This window comes from Agelaius phoeniceus, chromosome 19 (assembly GCF_051311805.1).
Source record: "Agelaius phoeniceus isolate bAgePho1 chromosome 19, bAgePho1.hap1, whole genome shotgun sequence".
NCBI lineage: Eukaryota > Metazoa > Chordata > Aves > Passeriformes > Icteridae > Agelaius > Agelaius phoeniceus.
In genome coordinates this window covers 11,488,958-11,504,740 of record NC_135283.1, presented here as the reverse complement: position 1 = coordinate 11,504,740, position 15,783 = coordinate 11,488,958, and the positions used below count along the sequence as shown (strand labels likewise).

Below are 15,783 nucleotides of genomic sequence, written 5' to 3'. Positions count from 1 at the left end.
GGGCCAGGGTTTGGGTGAGGGGCTGGGGCTGGGCTGGACTCGATGGCCTTGGAGGTCTCTGACAACCTGGGGATTCTGGGAATTCTGTGAAATGGAGCAGAACTGATCAAAGTGAGAGACCCCGTGCCCAGTCGTGCATTTTGGAACCATTTTGAGTTCATCTTGGGTTCATTTTGGATCCATCTTTAGTTCATTTTGTCACCATTTTGGGTTCACCTGGGGTGCAGCCCTGGCTGGGCTCTGGTGCTGCCCAAGGTGGATCCATGGAGGAGATGCTTTGAATAAATCCCTGCTTTATTCTGGGACTCTGCCCAGCCTCTGCTCCAGCTCTGCCTCCTCAAGGCATCAGTGCAGCCTCAATATCTGCCCTGGAGGCCACATAAATCAGGATTTCACAGCTCCTTGAGGCTGCTGGAGGCTGCACTCCCCTGTCCTGGTGACACAGGGCTCAGGGAAATGAGGGATGCAGATTACACCCAGCCTCGTTGGAACTGAGCGTTTCAATAAGGAGATGTTCCAGGCAGACACGAAACACAGGGATTTCAAGATGATTTTCCTGCTTAATTTTTTAATCCCTTCCTGATTCTCTGGGTGCTTTCAGCCCTCCCCCTTTCCCTGCTTTGGAGCTTTTCTTCCATTTCCACTCGGAGCAAGGAATGACCTGGGGCTCTGCAGTCCCAGGTGTGACCTCAAGAAAGCTCCTGGGGCAGATTTTCCCTGTCCAAGTCTCATCTGTGTCCTCCCCTGGGAAATAACGATGGGATCACCTTTCCTCCTGCCTTTTGTGGAGGCAGAGAAGGAGCTGTCTGTTCCTCAAGAGCTCCAGACAATGCCTGTGCTCAGACAACCATAAACACAGCTCAATATCCCCCTCCAGACCCATCTCCCTCCTCCTTTACACACGGGCTGCACACACCGAGCTCATCCTCAAATTTTTTTTTTTTTTTCATTTTTTTTAATTATTTATTTAGAAATAATAAAATAAGACATAATATATAAAAATCTGTACAATCCACAATTTGTGCAGTACATTAGGAAGACTTCGATACAAAAAGGCTGCAAAACAGGAAAATAGTCATGGACAACTGTCAGATGCCGAGATTGTTCATCTCACAAGAGCTGCAGGCCAAAAAAAGTCCTTACAAAATCAGCTTCTGATGGGCTGTGGGGTGGTAACTATGCAGCACCTTCTACTCCACAATGTGGTGAGCAGCCAGAATTAAAGACATTACAGTACTTCTCAGTTTTACCTTGTGTAATCCATCATGACAAAGGAAAACTTCGAGAACAAATTAAATATCTGAACCCTTTGTCTTTTTCCGAGGGCTTCCCCTAACACAGGAGTGTTTTCACGGCTGGGAGAGCCGTGAAATTCAATTAATTAAAGCCAGCTAATGAGGGAGGATCCCTACCCTGGCCACTTAACCCAGGAGAACTCGCACGGAAGAGACGGAGGGAGGGAAACATCCCCAACCACCTCTGCTCCTGTCACTGTACACAGAATTATGGGTCAGACAATGTGTCTCATTCAAGTATTTTCAGGGCAGGGCAGAAATAACATATTCCCCCCCAGCCCCTAAGCAAAAGACAGGATAAAAGCTTCCGTGTGAGCCGGGTCAGCCAATTTATCCTGGATAAAGAGGCTGAACCAAGGCCTGGGGGAGGCTCTGGGTAGAGCTCCGGCAGTTTAAAGTTTCAAATGTTAAGGTTTAAAATGTGAAGTTGAAAATGGAAAGTTTAAATTTCAAGGTTTAAAGTTTAAATTTCAAGGTTTAAAGTTTAAAGTTCAAGGTTTAAAGTCAGCCTGAGCTTGGCCCACGATCAACGGGAGCTGAAGGAAAGCTGTCAGTCATTGTCTAGTCCTTAATAAGAATATTTTTTTTTTTTTAATTATTACTCCAATTTGCTGGTGAGAAAGCCAAAATTGACGGGAAAAAGAGGAAAGGGACCACTTGCAGGGCTCTTCCCAGCAGCTTCCCAGAGCCAGGGCTGAAATGTGGGATTCCCTGGGCAAAGACAAAGGGTTGGGAAAGCAAGAACAAGCAGAGATTAGCAGTGGATTACACCTGCACACCCCCCTCCACACGGCTCTGGGAGCTCTGCAAAAACGCCAGGAACCAGAACGTGTTCTCAAAGGAAAAGTCCATGCTTAAAAAATAAATAAAGAGAAGTTCAGAGCATTAGGAATCCTATAAGGCTTGCAAGTAATTTGCTAAAAATCATGCTAACCTGTAGCATCTAGTCCTAGAGAGCCGAGACTGCTGAGCTGAATTGATACTTTTTTTTTTTTGTGGCCTTTTCGTTGTCTTCTCCTTGTCCTCCCTTACAGACTTCTATTTACATTTGGCTTTAAATATGAAAATACTTGATAAACTTTATAAAATGTACAATTTTTTAAAAATATTTCTGAAAAACCGACTTGAAAAACAAAACAAACGAACAAGAAAGAAAAAAAAAAAAAAAAGAAAACAAAACCCAAAACCTCTGCACCAGAAATGTTAAAGGGGAGGGGATTTTTTTTTTTTTTTCTTTTTAACTCTCTGGATTTCTTGTGTGTCAAAGAAATCCTGCATTTTCCATCCCCCCCATCTCTCATCCCTCTCTCAAATATCTCAAGTCTCATTGAGTGGGAGCGCTGTGCAGCCGGGGGATGCTGATCTGACACCAGGTCCCCTTCCTGCTGCCCAGCCTCCCTTTCCCCGTTGTGTTTCCTGCCCTCTCTGTGTCACTGAATACTCTTTGGTTTGGTTTCTCTCCTTTTGCAGGAACGTCACCCTTAGCAGCACTAGCAGCACCCTGTTGTCTCCAGCGCTGTTGACCCAGAAACTGCAACCAGACCATCTTTGAATGTCCACCCTTCCCTTCCTCGTCCATCCTCCCACCCCAGAAACAGCCTCAGGACTTGCACTTTGTCCTCTGCCCTCTCCAGGAGCCCAATCTGTGTTTACACCACGGAATTCCCCCAGTTTCCAACCCTGTAGACAGCATCTTATCAGAAACCAGTTCATTGCAGGCATTTCTTCCAGGCAGGGCTGCCAGGGCCCAGAGGCCTTCACAGATACCCACGTGCAGAAGACACCAGACCTAGAACAAGCTGTTTTTTAATGGCATACAGTGATCCAATACTGCAAGAGTCATCTGGGATTGCCATCCCCACCGCCCCCACGAGCAGGGGCCAAGCACAGCTTTGCTGTCTCCTTGAGCTTAGAGGCACAGAGAATTTGAAGCCTTCTGGGTGAAGGAGCCAAAACACCGCCAGAGCTTTGCTGAAGGTGACAAAATCTGCTTGGCCATGAGTGATGGGTGAGTGTCACCCGCTGAGCTGGGGTTTGCTGGGGAGGGAGGCAGGAGATGGAGCAGCCTCGTGCTGCCCACAGAATCCCTCTCTCTCTCCACCAGATGGAAACCCAGCTCCCTCACACCCTGCCCTGCTGAAGAGAAGCATTTTGCACAAAACATCCCTCTGCCACTCCTGAGTGCTGTGCTGCCAAGGCCCTGTCCTCCTCTTCCTTCCTCCTCAAAAAACTCCTCTGGGGGCTTCTCTGCTGCTTGGCTCATCCGTGGCCAAGCTCCAGCAGCCTCTGGCATCAGCCAGCAGCTCCACAACGTGTCCATGGCACAATTTCAGGGAGAGCTCCTCTGCTCAGAGCTGGGGAGGCCGGGGAGGACACGCAGATGACGCTGGTTTGCTTCCCCCAACTGAGTTTTTTCTCCTACAAGAAAAGGGGGATTTTATTCCCCCCACAGAAGAACAGGGGGAAAGAGGAGGAGGCCCAGCTTGCTTTAGATCCGAGCCTTAAGCCTTTAGAATAAGGTGCAAAATCAAGGTCTTAAAAAGAAAAGGAAAAAAAAAAAAAAGAAAAAAGTCAAAAACCAAAAAAGTGTCTGAGGTTTGATTTTTTTTTGTTGTTGTTGTTTAAAGCAGCCTGTTCCTTTTTTTTTTCCTTTTTTTTTTTCTTTTTTTTTTAAATAAACTCCACTGTGCAAAACTGTGCATTTTCTTTGGTATCCACTTAGGTAGTTTGAACTTAGTACTTTTTCCTATGTATACATAACTTTTGTCTCATTTTTTCCTTTAGACAGAGAATTAAATTCTCCCCCCAAAAAAATCATAATTTTGCTGGAGGCTACTGATTGGCCTGATATTACATAATGCCCCTTATGTAATTGGAAAGAGAGAAATTGATTCTAGCTATCAACTACTGGCCTCAAAAGGAGTTTAAACTTTCTGGCAACATTGGCCTCTCTGAACTGATCATGAGCTTTTCAACCCAAAAAGTTCAACACTGACTTTTTTTTTTTTTCTTTTTAAATTACACAAGAGAAAATAAAAACTACACTGCAACAAAAATAACCATTTGTGTTCATGTAGTTAGCAGCAGCTTTTTAAAAAATAATTATAATAATAATAATAAGGCAGATTCTTGCCTTTGTTATGCCATTAAAAACATTCTTGTTCCCTAGAGAGAAGCATTCTGGAAAAAGTTGAAAACAAAAAATAATAATAACCCAACCAAAGCTTGCCTGCAAGTTCAAGTTTTGTAAAAAAATATATACATAATTTATTCTACAACATATGTGCCTTCTGTTCATACTTAGACATGTTTAGTGCTTTGTGTTTAGAGTTCATTTCCTGTCGTCCCTCCTCTGAGGACAGCCCTAAAACCAGCCTGGGTTCCTCGGGTCTGCTGCCTTCACACCACTCTTCCACAGTACCGTTGTCTGCAACCTCTTCTGGGCCAACTTCTCAGGCCAAGGAGCCCTCGCCCGACGGACACGGTGGGCGTTTGTCCTTCCAGCCCCGCGGCAGAGGCAGAGCCTGGCCAGTCATATCTCCGACTCCCGCCGCAGCGGCCGCGGCTCCAGGGGCACCCCCGCCTGGTTGTGGTGCTCCATGTCCGGGTGGGTGTCCGTGCTCATGCTCTCGGGCACGCCCGTGTCGATCTCGTCCTCCTCCTTGCTGCTGAGGGCCACCTCGTTCTCGTAGCAGAAGGAGTTGGCATTGGAGAGGATGTATTTCTTCTCCGCTAAGTCCCTGGCACTGCAGATGGGTGTGTTGGGCACTTCGTACGTTTTGTGGAACCTCGAGTAGTCCACCTTGTAGTAGTTCTTCTCCTCGAAGAGCACGGGCTCGTAGCGGTGGCCCCAGAGGATCTCGTTGGCCAGATATGAGCTGCGGCACTGCGTGGTCATGGCGGTGGCCTCCACCATGCCCTCCAAGATGACCACGATCTCGAAGTCAGCATTGTCCATGTCCTGTTTGCTCAGGTCGTACAGGGGACTGTCCTCGTCGATCTCGTGCACTATGGTAATGGGGGAGACCAGGAAGATGCGGTCGATGCCGCTGTCAAAGCCCACGTTGATGTCGATCTGATCCAGGGGGATGTACTCCCCTTCCGACGTGATCCTGGATTTCAGGAGCTGCGCCCGCACGTGCGCCTCCACCAGGTGGCTTTTCCTCAGGTTCCCCACGCGCCACATCAGGCACAGCTTCCCGTCCCTCATGGCCACCACGGCGTTGTGGCTGAAGACCAGAGTTTCGTTCCTCTTTTTTGGCTTAGCCATCTTTGCCATGACGGCGCCAATGATGAAGGCATCAATGATGCAGCCCACGATGGACTGGAAAACCACCATGAACACGGCGATGGGACACTCGTCGGTGACGCACCTGAAGCCGTAGCCGATCGTGGTCTGGGTCTCGATGGAGAACAGGAAGGCTGCGGTGAAGCTGCTCACCTGAGACACGCAAGGCTTGCTGTTCTCTTGGTTCTCCAGATCCCCGTGCAACAGCGCGATCAACCAAAACACACAGCCAAAAAAAAGCCAGGAGAGGATGAAAGTCAGGCAGAAGATCACCAGCATCCACCTCCAGCGGATGTCCACGCACGTGGTGAAGATGTCGGCCAGGTAGCGCTGCCCCTTCTCGCCCACGTTGATGAACTGGACGTTGCAGTGCCCGTCCTTCTTGACGAAGCGGCTCCGGCACTGCTGCCGGGTGTGGACCTTGCCCTTGCCGTTGCCGAAGCCGTTGGCCACGGCCATGGTGGACAGCTTCATGCCGTCCTCCTCCGAGGACACGATGCTGTAGCGGTTGGTTCGCACGCTGCCCATCACTACTGCCGGGGACTGAGGTGCTTCTGCTTTAGAAAACAGTCTGAGTTTCTGCAAAACCCTTTGGAGAAACAGTTTTGAAAGTTCTACAGGAACACACACACGCGGAAAAACCGGGCGGAGGCCGGAGTCCCCAGAAGCCCTCGGATCAACCAAGGACGCTCTTCTGGCATGCAGGGTGGGCTCAGCAAGCCACCGTCATAGAGAGGGCATGGTCTGCAAGAGAAAGAGAAATTGCACTTTAGATCCTGGAGGAAAAGCATGGGGGATCAAGGAGAATGGCACCTGTGGGCCTGCAGGAAGTTTCCTCTTTCTTAATGACATTTTCAGCGATGCTCAACATTCACAGCTGTGCATGGACAGGGGTCACACGTGGTTACTGCAAGGAAGGAATTGCCCTTCCCGAAGGAAAGCACTGAAGGGAACGTGTCACACCAGCCTGAGCAATATTCACTTTAAAGCTGGGCACGCAAAGGATCTCTCTGCTATTTATAACTGTGATTTCTGCTTATTTTGAAACAAACAACTCCCTTGAACATCCTTCTGCTGTTCAAACACAAATGCTGAAGTGGTTTATAGCGACTAATGATGTGTCTCGTGGACTGTCTGACCCGTGACAAAGCAGGGAGCGAGCAAAGGGGAAGGTGGAGGCAGGGAATAAACTTGGGAAGCACAGATAGCAGTGATTACATGAAATTAAAGCACATACAATTGTTTTAATTAAGCTAACAGAATGAGCTGTGCATTCTCAGCAAATTTCAAGAACAAGGGCTGCAGTAGCTTCTCTCTAGCTCCATAAACCCATCGGGATCTCTGCAATTTTCACGCTCAAGTTTGGCCTGAGTTGACAAAAACAATTAAACCTTTCAAACCTCTCATCTGCTCCTGCTAAAGCCACCAGTAAAACCCAGCAGGATCAGCTGAGTGCCTCCCTAACACCTTTAGGAGCAAGTCCCAGCACCTTCCCCTCCGGAGCCCCTTCCATCTCCACTGGGCCACAGCCCTGAGGGTCCCATGAGTCTGAAATGCCACCAACCAAGACTCAGCAGAAAAGCTACAAAATCTCCTTCCTGCGGGGAGAAGGCACCAAAAACTTGTTTCAGGGAGGTCTGGCTTAGGCCCAGGTCTAGCTTTTAACAAGTGCGTCATCCATTAAGTCATGTACTGCATATCAGGAAATGGAATTGAAATACTGCAGAGGAGAGGAGATGCATTAAAGCAACTGCTCCAGCCACACATGGCCCACGGAGGGAATAGAGCTGAACCTGGGTGGAGAGGAATGTCTGCTGTCCCTTTGGCACGGCACGGGAGGCTCCAGAACCATTTACAGTAGCAGGAGATGAAATCACGGCGCTCTTCCCAAATTAATGTTATCAAAACTCATCTGAGTCTGTCCAAAAGCCAACAAAACTGCAGCCACTGCGGAGCACAACCCCTGCCCGGCAGGACCTCTGCTCTTCTCTGACTGGAATCTCTCAACAGCTGGAGATGTTATCTCCTTTCCCAACAACAGCAGCCCCTAAAGCCCAGCTGATGTGCTCCAAACACTCGAGAGCGATTTCAAACAACTCCTCAAGCCCTCCCACATCCTTCAGCCACATTACAGAGGCTTGAACTCAGCAAACACTTGTTAGGAAAAGAGCAGGTGACAAACAGCAACATCATCAGCTGTGTGTGCAGGCTGCTTTTCCCTCCAGGATCTCCTCAGGGTTTACTTTCACCTCCTCTTTTCCCCTCGCTCCTGTTTGTTATGCAAGAATGTGTCCCGCTGCCTCCTTGCCAAAGATTAGTCATCTGTGACTTCAGCTCAGACAAGACATTTTGGCAGCTCCTGGGTTCTGTAATGCCCCTTTGAGTGCAGCTCTCAGCACTGAACGCTTCTGGTGGAGCTGCCCTCGTGCTTCTTCTGGGCACTTGTTCTTACTTTTACAACTGTCTCGCCTCCACTGTGTAAGGATCCACTTTTTCCCCCCCCCTTACACCTTTTTTGTTCCCAGGGTTTCTCATTCCCGCCAGGATATCGTGCTCAAAAATACAAAAGAATTCTTTAAACGCTCACTTAAATGATTTGTTTTGGCCATGACCCCACTTTTATTAGAAACCTGAACACAGCAGGGAAGTGAAATTACTGTTAATACATCCCACATAAAAAAAACTTCTTGAAAAGCCATTGCACTGCTCTGCAAATCGATCACTTTCACAAACCACATCCTATAATCACAGTTATATTCGACTGCCACAGTCAAAGCCTGGAGTTTGCTCCAAACTGATGGAAACACACAGCCTAGGAAACAGTTTATTCTGGAGTTTGCTTTTTTCCCCTTTAGTTTATTCTGGAGTTTGCTTTTTTCCCCTTTTCTTTCCTGGATATAGATGAAAACTTTTGGTGGAAGGAAAGATAAGCTGCAACATTTAAAGTGTCTGAATACACAGCTTCTCCCACGAAAGTCTCAACCTGAGGACACTTGTTTGGAGCCCACAAATCCCTGAAATCCTAACACCAGCGTCCTGTGGCTGCATTTAGAAGTTTGGGACCTAAATTTGTCATATTCCTCCCCTGCAGGACTGAGCACCTCTTCCCTCCTGTCCCTTGCCTGGATCCCTCCTCGCTGGCTGTGCTGTGGGAGTGCAGCTTTGGTTCCCAGGACCCCAAAAGCCGGGGGTGAGCCTGGGGGCAGCTCTGGAGCCTGCTGGAAGTTCACAGCACAAAGTTCTGGCACAGTGCAGGGCAGCAGAGCTGTCTGCCTGCTTTTCCAACCCCAACTGCCTCTCTTCCTGTGAGTGCTGGGGCAGGGAGGATGGGATGGGTGGGATGGGAGCAGGAGCAGCACCACACACAGGGATCAGCCACGGAGGGGTTGATCTCACTCCTGCTCGTGGAAATGCAGGTCCTGTGAAATGCCCTGTGCATCCACTGGCTGTCCCAGCACCTGCTCCATGCTCACCCTGACCCTCACCACCGCTTCCACCAGAAGTTCCCCAAAAAACTCAGGAACAAAGCAGCAGGAAAACCAAATGCTATTTCTCCTTGTGCCAATCCACCTGCTGCTCAAAGGCTGCTGCTCCTCATTCCACCCCAGCATCAGCTGCTGGTGGCACCAAAAATTCCAGGCTGGTGTGGGAGCAGCCCTGCAACCCTCACTGGGCAGAGGGAGCCAAGCCAGCACCAGCCCAGGATTCCCAGTATTTGCCTAACTGGGCCCAGTGAAGTGCAGCCAGACACAGAGCTGTAAATTCAATCATCACCAGGTGCGTTGTCATGGTTATTATTACATTCATTATATTTATTATTATTATTATTAGTCCAGGTGACCTTTCCTCCTGGAAGGGAAGATAAGCAACTCAGCTTGGAATTACCAGCAGCGGCAGGGACACGGGATTACTGGGCAGGGATGAGATGGGACGGGAGAGCCTGGCTCTGCTGCGAGGGGATGCTTGCAGGAGGGAGAAAACGGGGCTGGGCTGCATCTGCAGCACTTCTGAGCCAGCATTTGGGGAAATGCCACCATGAGGAGCCCAAACCTTCCCCTGAGCATCCCGGGGGAAGGACGCTCGCATCGCAAGGCACAGCAGGAGGGGAATTCGGGAAAAGGTTAAAGACCTTCGGAGGGATAACTCCGGAGCGCAGAGGAGCGGGGGACGGGGTCGAGAGGAGCAGCAGGCAGCGCTCGGAGCGCTTATTCCCCGGCTGACGCCACCGAGCCCTGCGGAGCCAGCCGGGCACATGTTGCCAAGAGAGCACCAGCAGCACCTCGGCCAAGCACACCCGCCCTGCTGCCCTCGGAAAGCAGAACAAAGCAGCGGCCAAGCCTGCTCCCACATTCCTGCTCCCTCGCAGCCCCTCCGTAACCTTTCTCCTTAAAAGTCATTCCCCAGGGCTCCTCCGGCCGCGACTCAAGTTACGCGGAGCTGCCTTGGGGAGAAGGATCTGACCTTCAGCGACAGGCAGAGGGGGGTGAGGGGGGGAGAAAAAAATTAAAAAAGAGCACATGATGCGGGGAAATGGGTGCGAAGAAATAGGAGAAAGGGAAGGACAAGTGGCGCTCGCATCTGCTGTCCTGCCAGGGAGACGGGCGCGGGGCGTTTGGAGTGGGGACAGAAGAGCTCCGAGCGGAGCAGCCATCACCAGGGGGTGTACGCGGAGCACCGGCTGCGAGGATGGAAAAGCAAACAAGTGTAAAGGTAAGGCTGAGCCACGGAGACAAGTGCGGGGTGGGGACAGAGCTGCGGGCACAGAGCTGCGGCTCAAGCCGGGCCAGCGGCACCTGCGGGTCCCCAGCGGCCCCGCCCCGGCCACTGACCCCCCAAACCCATCTGCATTCGCTTATCAGTATTTTTTCCTTTCACTGTCATGAGCTAAGCTGAAACAATACAGCTCTTCGCTGCCTTTCCAAATGCTTTTTTTGGGTTTTTTTTTTCCTGCTTGCCATTTTTTTGGCAGGACGGTCAAAAAGAAGGAAGCCCTCCCGTTTGCACCGTGCCGATGAATGAAGCTACAGGTTCATTTCACACCCCTCCAAACCATCCCGGGCGCTCAAACCCACACAGCCGAGCCGAGACTCGCCGCTTCTGCAGGAAACAACAGGCGAGAAGAAGGCGAAGGGATGGAGCGGTGCGCTTTGTGCGACGCGGAGTTGTCATGCGAACTTCCAGCCCTTCCCCAGGATAAAATATCCCGAGGGGGGCGAAAAAAAGGGGGGGGGAGCAGCTGGTGCATGGAAAGTTATGAGCACAAACAGATGCTGCAAGCAGATGCTCGGGCGCTCCAGCCATACCTATCGAATTATTTTAGGCGCTGAGAATAGCTCCGTGAGAAACGCAGAGGAGTTCCCCCCTCTCCTCCAAGCCGACGCTTTTATCGCGGGGGTATCGCGACAGCGCGCGCGCCGCGCATCGCCTCCGCTGCTCGGGGAGAGACGCGGGGAAGGAGGCGATCCTTACCTGCGGCGGCCGCGAGGGAGGTGCCGGTGCGGAGAAGGGGTAAGAAAGATCCGTGGCGAGGCCGTGCCCGGTGCCCGCTCCGCTCGCACTGCGCTCCCGCCCGCCCGCGGCCCCTTTTTGCGGGCGGCCATGGCACGTTTAATACGGCCCCGCCGGACACGCCCCCCGCGCGGCCGCAGCCAATCACGGCACGGGGCGGGGCTCTGGGGGGCGGGGCCTCGCAGCCGGACCGGGCAGCGGGACGGGGAGCGGAGCTGGGATGCTCCGGAGCGGCGCACGGAGCTGTGGGTTCCACTGCCAGGAGGGGCTCGGGAGAAGGCGCTGGGTCCCCCGGTGCCCGCTGAGGAGGCTCCTCGGGTTCCCGGGAGAAGGCACCGGGTGCCTGGATCCCCGGGTCCCTGGATTCCCGGGATCCCCGGTGCGGAGGGTCCTGGGGAGAAGGCACCAGGTTCCCGAGTCCTCTCTGCGGAGGGTCCCGGGGAGAAGGCAACAGATCCCCGGATCCTCGGTGCAAAAGGTGCCAGGAGAAGGCGCTGGATCCCTGAATCCCGGGATCCCCGGTGCGGAGGGTCCCGGGGAGAAGGCACCGGGTCCCTGGGTCCCCTCTGCGGAGGGTCCCGGGAGAAGGCACTGGATCCCCGGGTGCCCGGTGCAGAGGGTGCCAGGAGAAGGCACCGGGCCCCCGCTGCGGAGGGTCCCGGGAGAAGGTGCCGGGTCCCTGGATCCCCGTGCGGAGCGTCTCCGCCGGGTCCCCTCCTGGCACCCTACACCCGGGACCCGCGGTGTCCGGTGTAAAGGGTCCCGGGAGAAGGCAGCGCGTTCCCCGGTGCAGAGGGGGCAGGAGGAAGCGCCAGGTCCGCGAGTTCCCGGTACGGAGACTCCCGGAGAAGCCGCGGTGCCGAACGGGCACGGCCGCGCTGCGGGGAGGCAGCGCCGCTGCGGGTTCGTTCCGCGGCTCCGGGACGCTCCGGTTGCGCTCCCGGGCAGCCGGCACCTGCCGCCGGCCTGCCCTCACCCTCCCCCGGCAGAGATAAAGGCTTTGCGGGACTTCACCGGGAGTTTGGGATGGTCCCGTGCCGGAGCCGGCTGCCCGCTCGCTCCCGTTCCCGGCTGATGGCCGAGGCCCCGGGCAATGAGAAAAAATAGCGGAGACGGAAAAGTTTCGTTCTTTTTGTCCCTTTCTTTATTTTAGAGAAGGGAAATAAAATGCTACGGTGCAGGGTTCCCATCCCAAACCCCCGACCCTAGCAGGCAGAAGCCGGGCAAGCACAGCACAGCACCGCTCCTAAACCGAAAATCCTTCTCTTTAACCAAATGAAACATCCCTTCCAAAACAAGAGCTTTGATCCCCGGACTAAGATCTTATGGAGCAAGGCTGGAAGCAAGGGAAGGACGAGCCTGGCTGCAGTGCGTGGGATCCACGGCTTTGCTCCCCGAGTCACCTGTGGCAGCTCGGTCAGGCTGGCCAGGGTTGAAATATGCAGAAATCCAAATGGTTTTTAACAGCTTGTCCTCCCTACGGTGGACGTGGCCTAAGACAAAGAAAATAAGGATGAAATGCCTGGCCGGCAGCCTCGCAGGAACAAAAACAGCCTTGTAAGCACAGCCTGAAGTTTGGCAAGCCCCGGCTCTGCTGGACAGTGCAGGGGTGTTGGGTTCCAGGGCAGGTGTCCGCAGCAGGACGCTGTCCCTGCCCTGGGGAGGGACAACAGCTGAAATCCACGGGGGAGCCCGTGCTGTGCTGGAAAAACAAGGTGACCGCTGAATGCAGCGGGGCAGAGCCCCCCAGGCTTTAGGAATTGCCACAAACGCCTTGAATTGCACCCAGCGCTGCTGCAGCAACCCCTGAAACACCCAAAAAAAAAAAAAAAGAGCTGGGGATGCTCCTGGGAAAGGCAGCGGCACCAGCAGCAGGTCAGCTGGAGCTGCTGAGGGATGGACTGCCCCGGAGAGCTCCTCACAATGTCCAGAGCAGGCTGTAAATACGATTCCTTGCTTCCTACATCAATGCCAGCGCCCTGCAGTCACTCCTCGTCGCTTAAACTCTCCTCCTCCTCCTCCTCCTCCTCGTCCTCATTTGTTTGCTAAGTTTCCAAGTCTGCCATGAGCTCTGGGTGGAAAAGCTTTGCCCAAATGCTCTCTCCTGGCCTGGCAGAGGCTCCGGAACAGCCTCCCCGCGCTGCTGCTGCTCCATCCCACCGAGTGCCGCTCCTGGCAGCGCCGGTGTTTGCCGGGTTCCCGCAGCCCCGGTGAGGAAGTGCCGCATTGTTGCAGCAATAAACACAACGGCCGAGGGCAGCTGGTTCACCAGAGCCACTTCTGTGAGCGCAGGAGGAGCAGAACTGGCGTGCTGGGGAGGGGGAAGCAGGGACAAGCGCTTCTGCTCCTTGGGCAATCCGGAGAGTTGGGCAATCACTGGTTGTGAGTTGTTCTTGGGTGATTCTGCTCGTCTGAAGGGGGAAGAGAAGTCCAAAACTTATGGGTGATGGGTATGTGTCACAGACATCTTTTAGGAAGGATTTCTCCTCCTGAGAGGCCTCAGGAACAAAATGTAACCAATGGTTATCTGCTGCTGTGGAATGCAACAGGTGCATCTGGGATTAATCTCATGTGGTTGTTTCTAATTAATGGCCAATCACAACCCAGCTGGCTCGGACTCTGTCGGAGATACAAACCTTTGTTATCATTCCTTTTCTATTCTTAGCCAGCTTTCTGATGAAATCCTTCCTTCTATTCTTTTAGTATAGTTTTAATAAAATATATATCATAAAATAATAAATCAAGCCTTCTGAAACATGGAGTCAGATCCTCATCTCTTCCCTCATCCTCGGACCCCTGTGGACACGGTCACAGGTATGGGAAGTGAAACCTATAAGGGGGATAACTGCAATTAATTTATCCATTTGGTAGACGAAGATAATTAAATCCACAGGATTTGAAAGGCACAGTCACAGTTCATGTACCTGTATCAGAGAACAAATATCCCTCATGTTTCTCTTTGTGTACTTCCCATGAACTGCTAAAACAGCAACAATGTGAAGTATTTGCCTGTTGGAATACCAGGAGCTGGAACTAGAGCTCCAACATTTGCCCATCTATGTGTCAGTGAAATAAAGAGCTGTGATGCCCTCCTGCTAAGAGATGCTCTGCTGGAGGGTGGGTGCAGCAATTCTCTGTGCAAAACCTCCGAGATATTCCAGATTGCAGCACGGCTTTGGAGCCTCTTACTCAGCCTTTACTCATGATAAAAAACCCAGCCCTACTACAGATTTATCTGCCCAGATGAGTAAGGCTTACTCAGCCATTCAGCATTTCACACCAGGCAGGGCAGAGCAGATCCATCACCGCAGTTTCACAGCTTTCTCAGAGTCGGGGCAGCTCTGCCCAGAGAGCTCTTCTTTGAATGAAATATCGATTTAAAACCTATTGCACAGATAATGAAAACCATAACGGAGCTGCCTGCCTTCCAAACTTCCAAACAGGGAAGCTGAAGTTACAAGAGAAGTTTCTAAAAAACCCTTTCCTGTTGTAACAAGCCAGGACAAAGAGGGTGAGACAGCTGAAAATTTAACCCTCAGCGCTGAGCGAGGGGTTCCTTTTCCTTCTCTCCATGAATGGTTTTCCAGTCTGACCCAGCCTTGCCTCAGAAATCTCTCACTGAAACATTAGAAAAGCCAAGTGAAGTGGTCGTGGGCTGAGAGATTTTCAAGGTCTTGCCTTGAAAATCTCTGCAGGGAAAAATGGTACTGAGGGAGAGGAAGGGATTTGGGAGGGACATTCGAGAATTTTTCTCCCCTTTTTCTGTCACAGTTCTCCCCTCACTTGTCACCACAGCGAGGGGTTCTTTTTATTTCTCTCCATGCATGGTTTTCAGGTCTGACCCAGCCTTGCCTCAGAAATCTCTCACTGAAATATTAGAAAAGCCAAGTGAAGTGGTCATGGGCTGAGAGATTTTCAAGGCAAGATCCTTTATCTGCAGGGAAAAATGGTACTGAGGGAGAGGAAGGGGTTTGGGAGGGAAGAACATTCGAGAATTTTTCTCCCCTTTTTCTGTCACCATTCTCCCCTTGTTTGTCACCACGGCCACCCCTGTCCCCCAGCCTGCAGATTCCCCCAGGAAGGAAATTTGGGAGTTGTGCTGCAGGCCCAGACCTTGGAGCAGAGGCTTCAGCCCCTGTCTCGCTCCAGGGGAGACGTTATTAAATTGCTTTTTCTGTCTTGGCGCTGAAAGGACCTAATTATCAGATTGCATTAGTCCTCATCTCCTCAAGTGGCCAAATCTGCTTTGGTTCTCAAGGATTTTATTGCCAGCTGAAAATGGCTTAATTGTATTGTGCTTGCAAAGAAAACACGGGCTGGGGGAACCAAAGCTTTCCACAAGAGGAGAAGAAATGCCATAAATAACATGCTGGGCTTTTATTTTTTTGGGTCTCACCATTTCCATGCATGTAAACTGGCATGAGTTTGCCTTTCTTCCCTAACCATGAAGTCAACTGGAAAAAATTCCTCAGGAAAAGGTGGTTTCCCCATTCCCAGTAACCTCCTGGGGCTTGGGCATGAACTGGAGCTTTATAGGTCGAATGCTGGGATCTCCAAGGGAAAATGAACCCACCTTGGGAACAGAGGGAATGGGCAAATCCAGGGGAAATTCCACAGAGAGAAGCCTGCACGTTTGATAAGGCTTGAGAGAGCAAATAAATAGATTTGCAAGCAAATGGGATCTACAGATGT

The 15,783-nt window shown here is 51.7% G+C and overlaps 1 protein-coding gene across 1 annotated transcript; it reads right to left on the bottom strand.

The window, feature by feature from the left end:
• Positions 1 to 2,568: 2,568 nt before the first annotated feature.
• KCNJ2 (potassium inwardly rectifying channel subfamily J member 2) lies at positions 2,569 to 11,190 on the bottom strand. The gene is made up of 2 exons (XM_077188298.1): positions 11,053 to 11,190; positions 2,569 to 6,327 (listed from the first exon to the last, which is right to left on the bottom strand). The coding sequence occupies exon 2, from the start codon at positions 6,109 to 6,111 to the stop codon at positions 4,828 to 4,830; it is 1,284 nt and encodes a 427-aa protein (XP_077044413.1). The 5' UTR covers positions 6,112 to 6,327; positions 11,053 to 11,190; the 3' UTR covers positions 2,569 to 4,827.
• Between the last annotated feature and the right edge of the window lie 4,593 nt (positions 11,191 to 15,783).

Bases quoted from the DNA above. Each gene is read 5' to 3' on its own strand.
- KCNJ2 (XM_077188298.1), bottom strand. From the start codon at position 6,111: ATGGGCAGCGTGCGAACCAACCGCTACAGCATCGTGTCCTCGGAGGAG.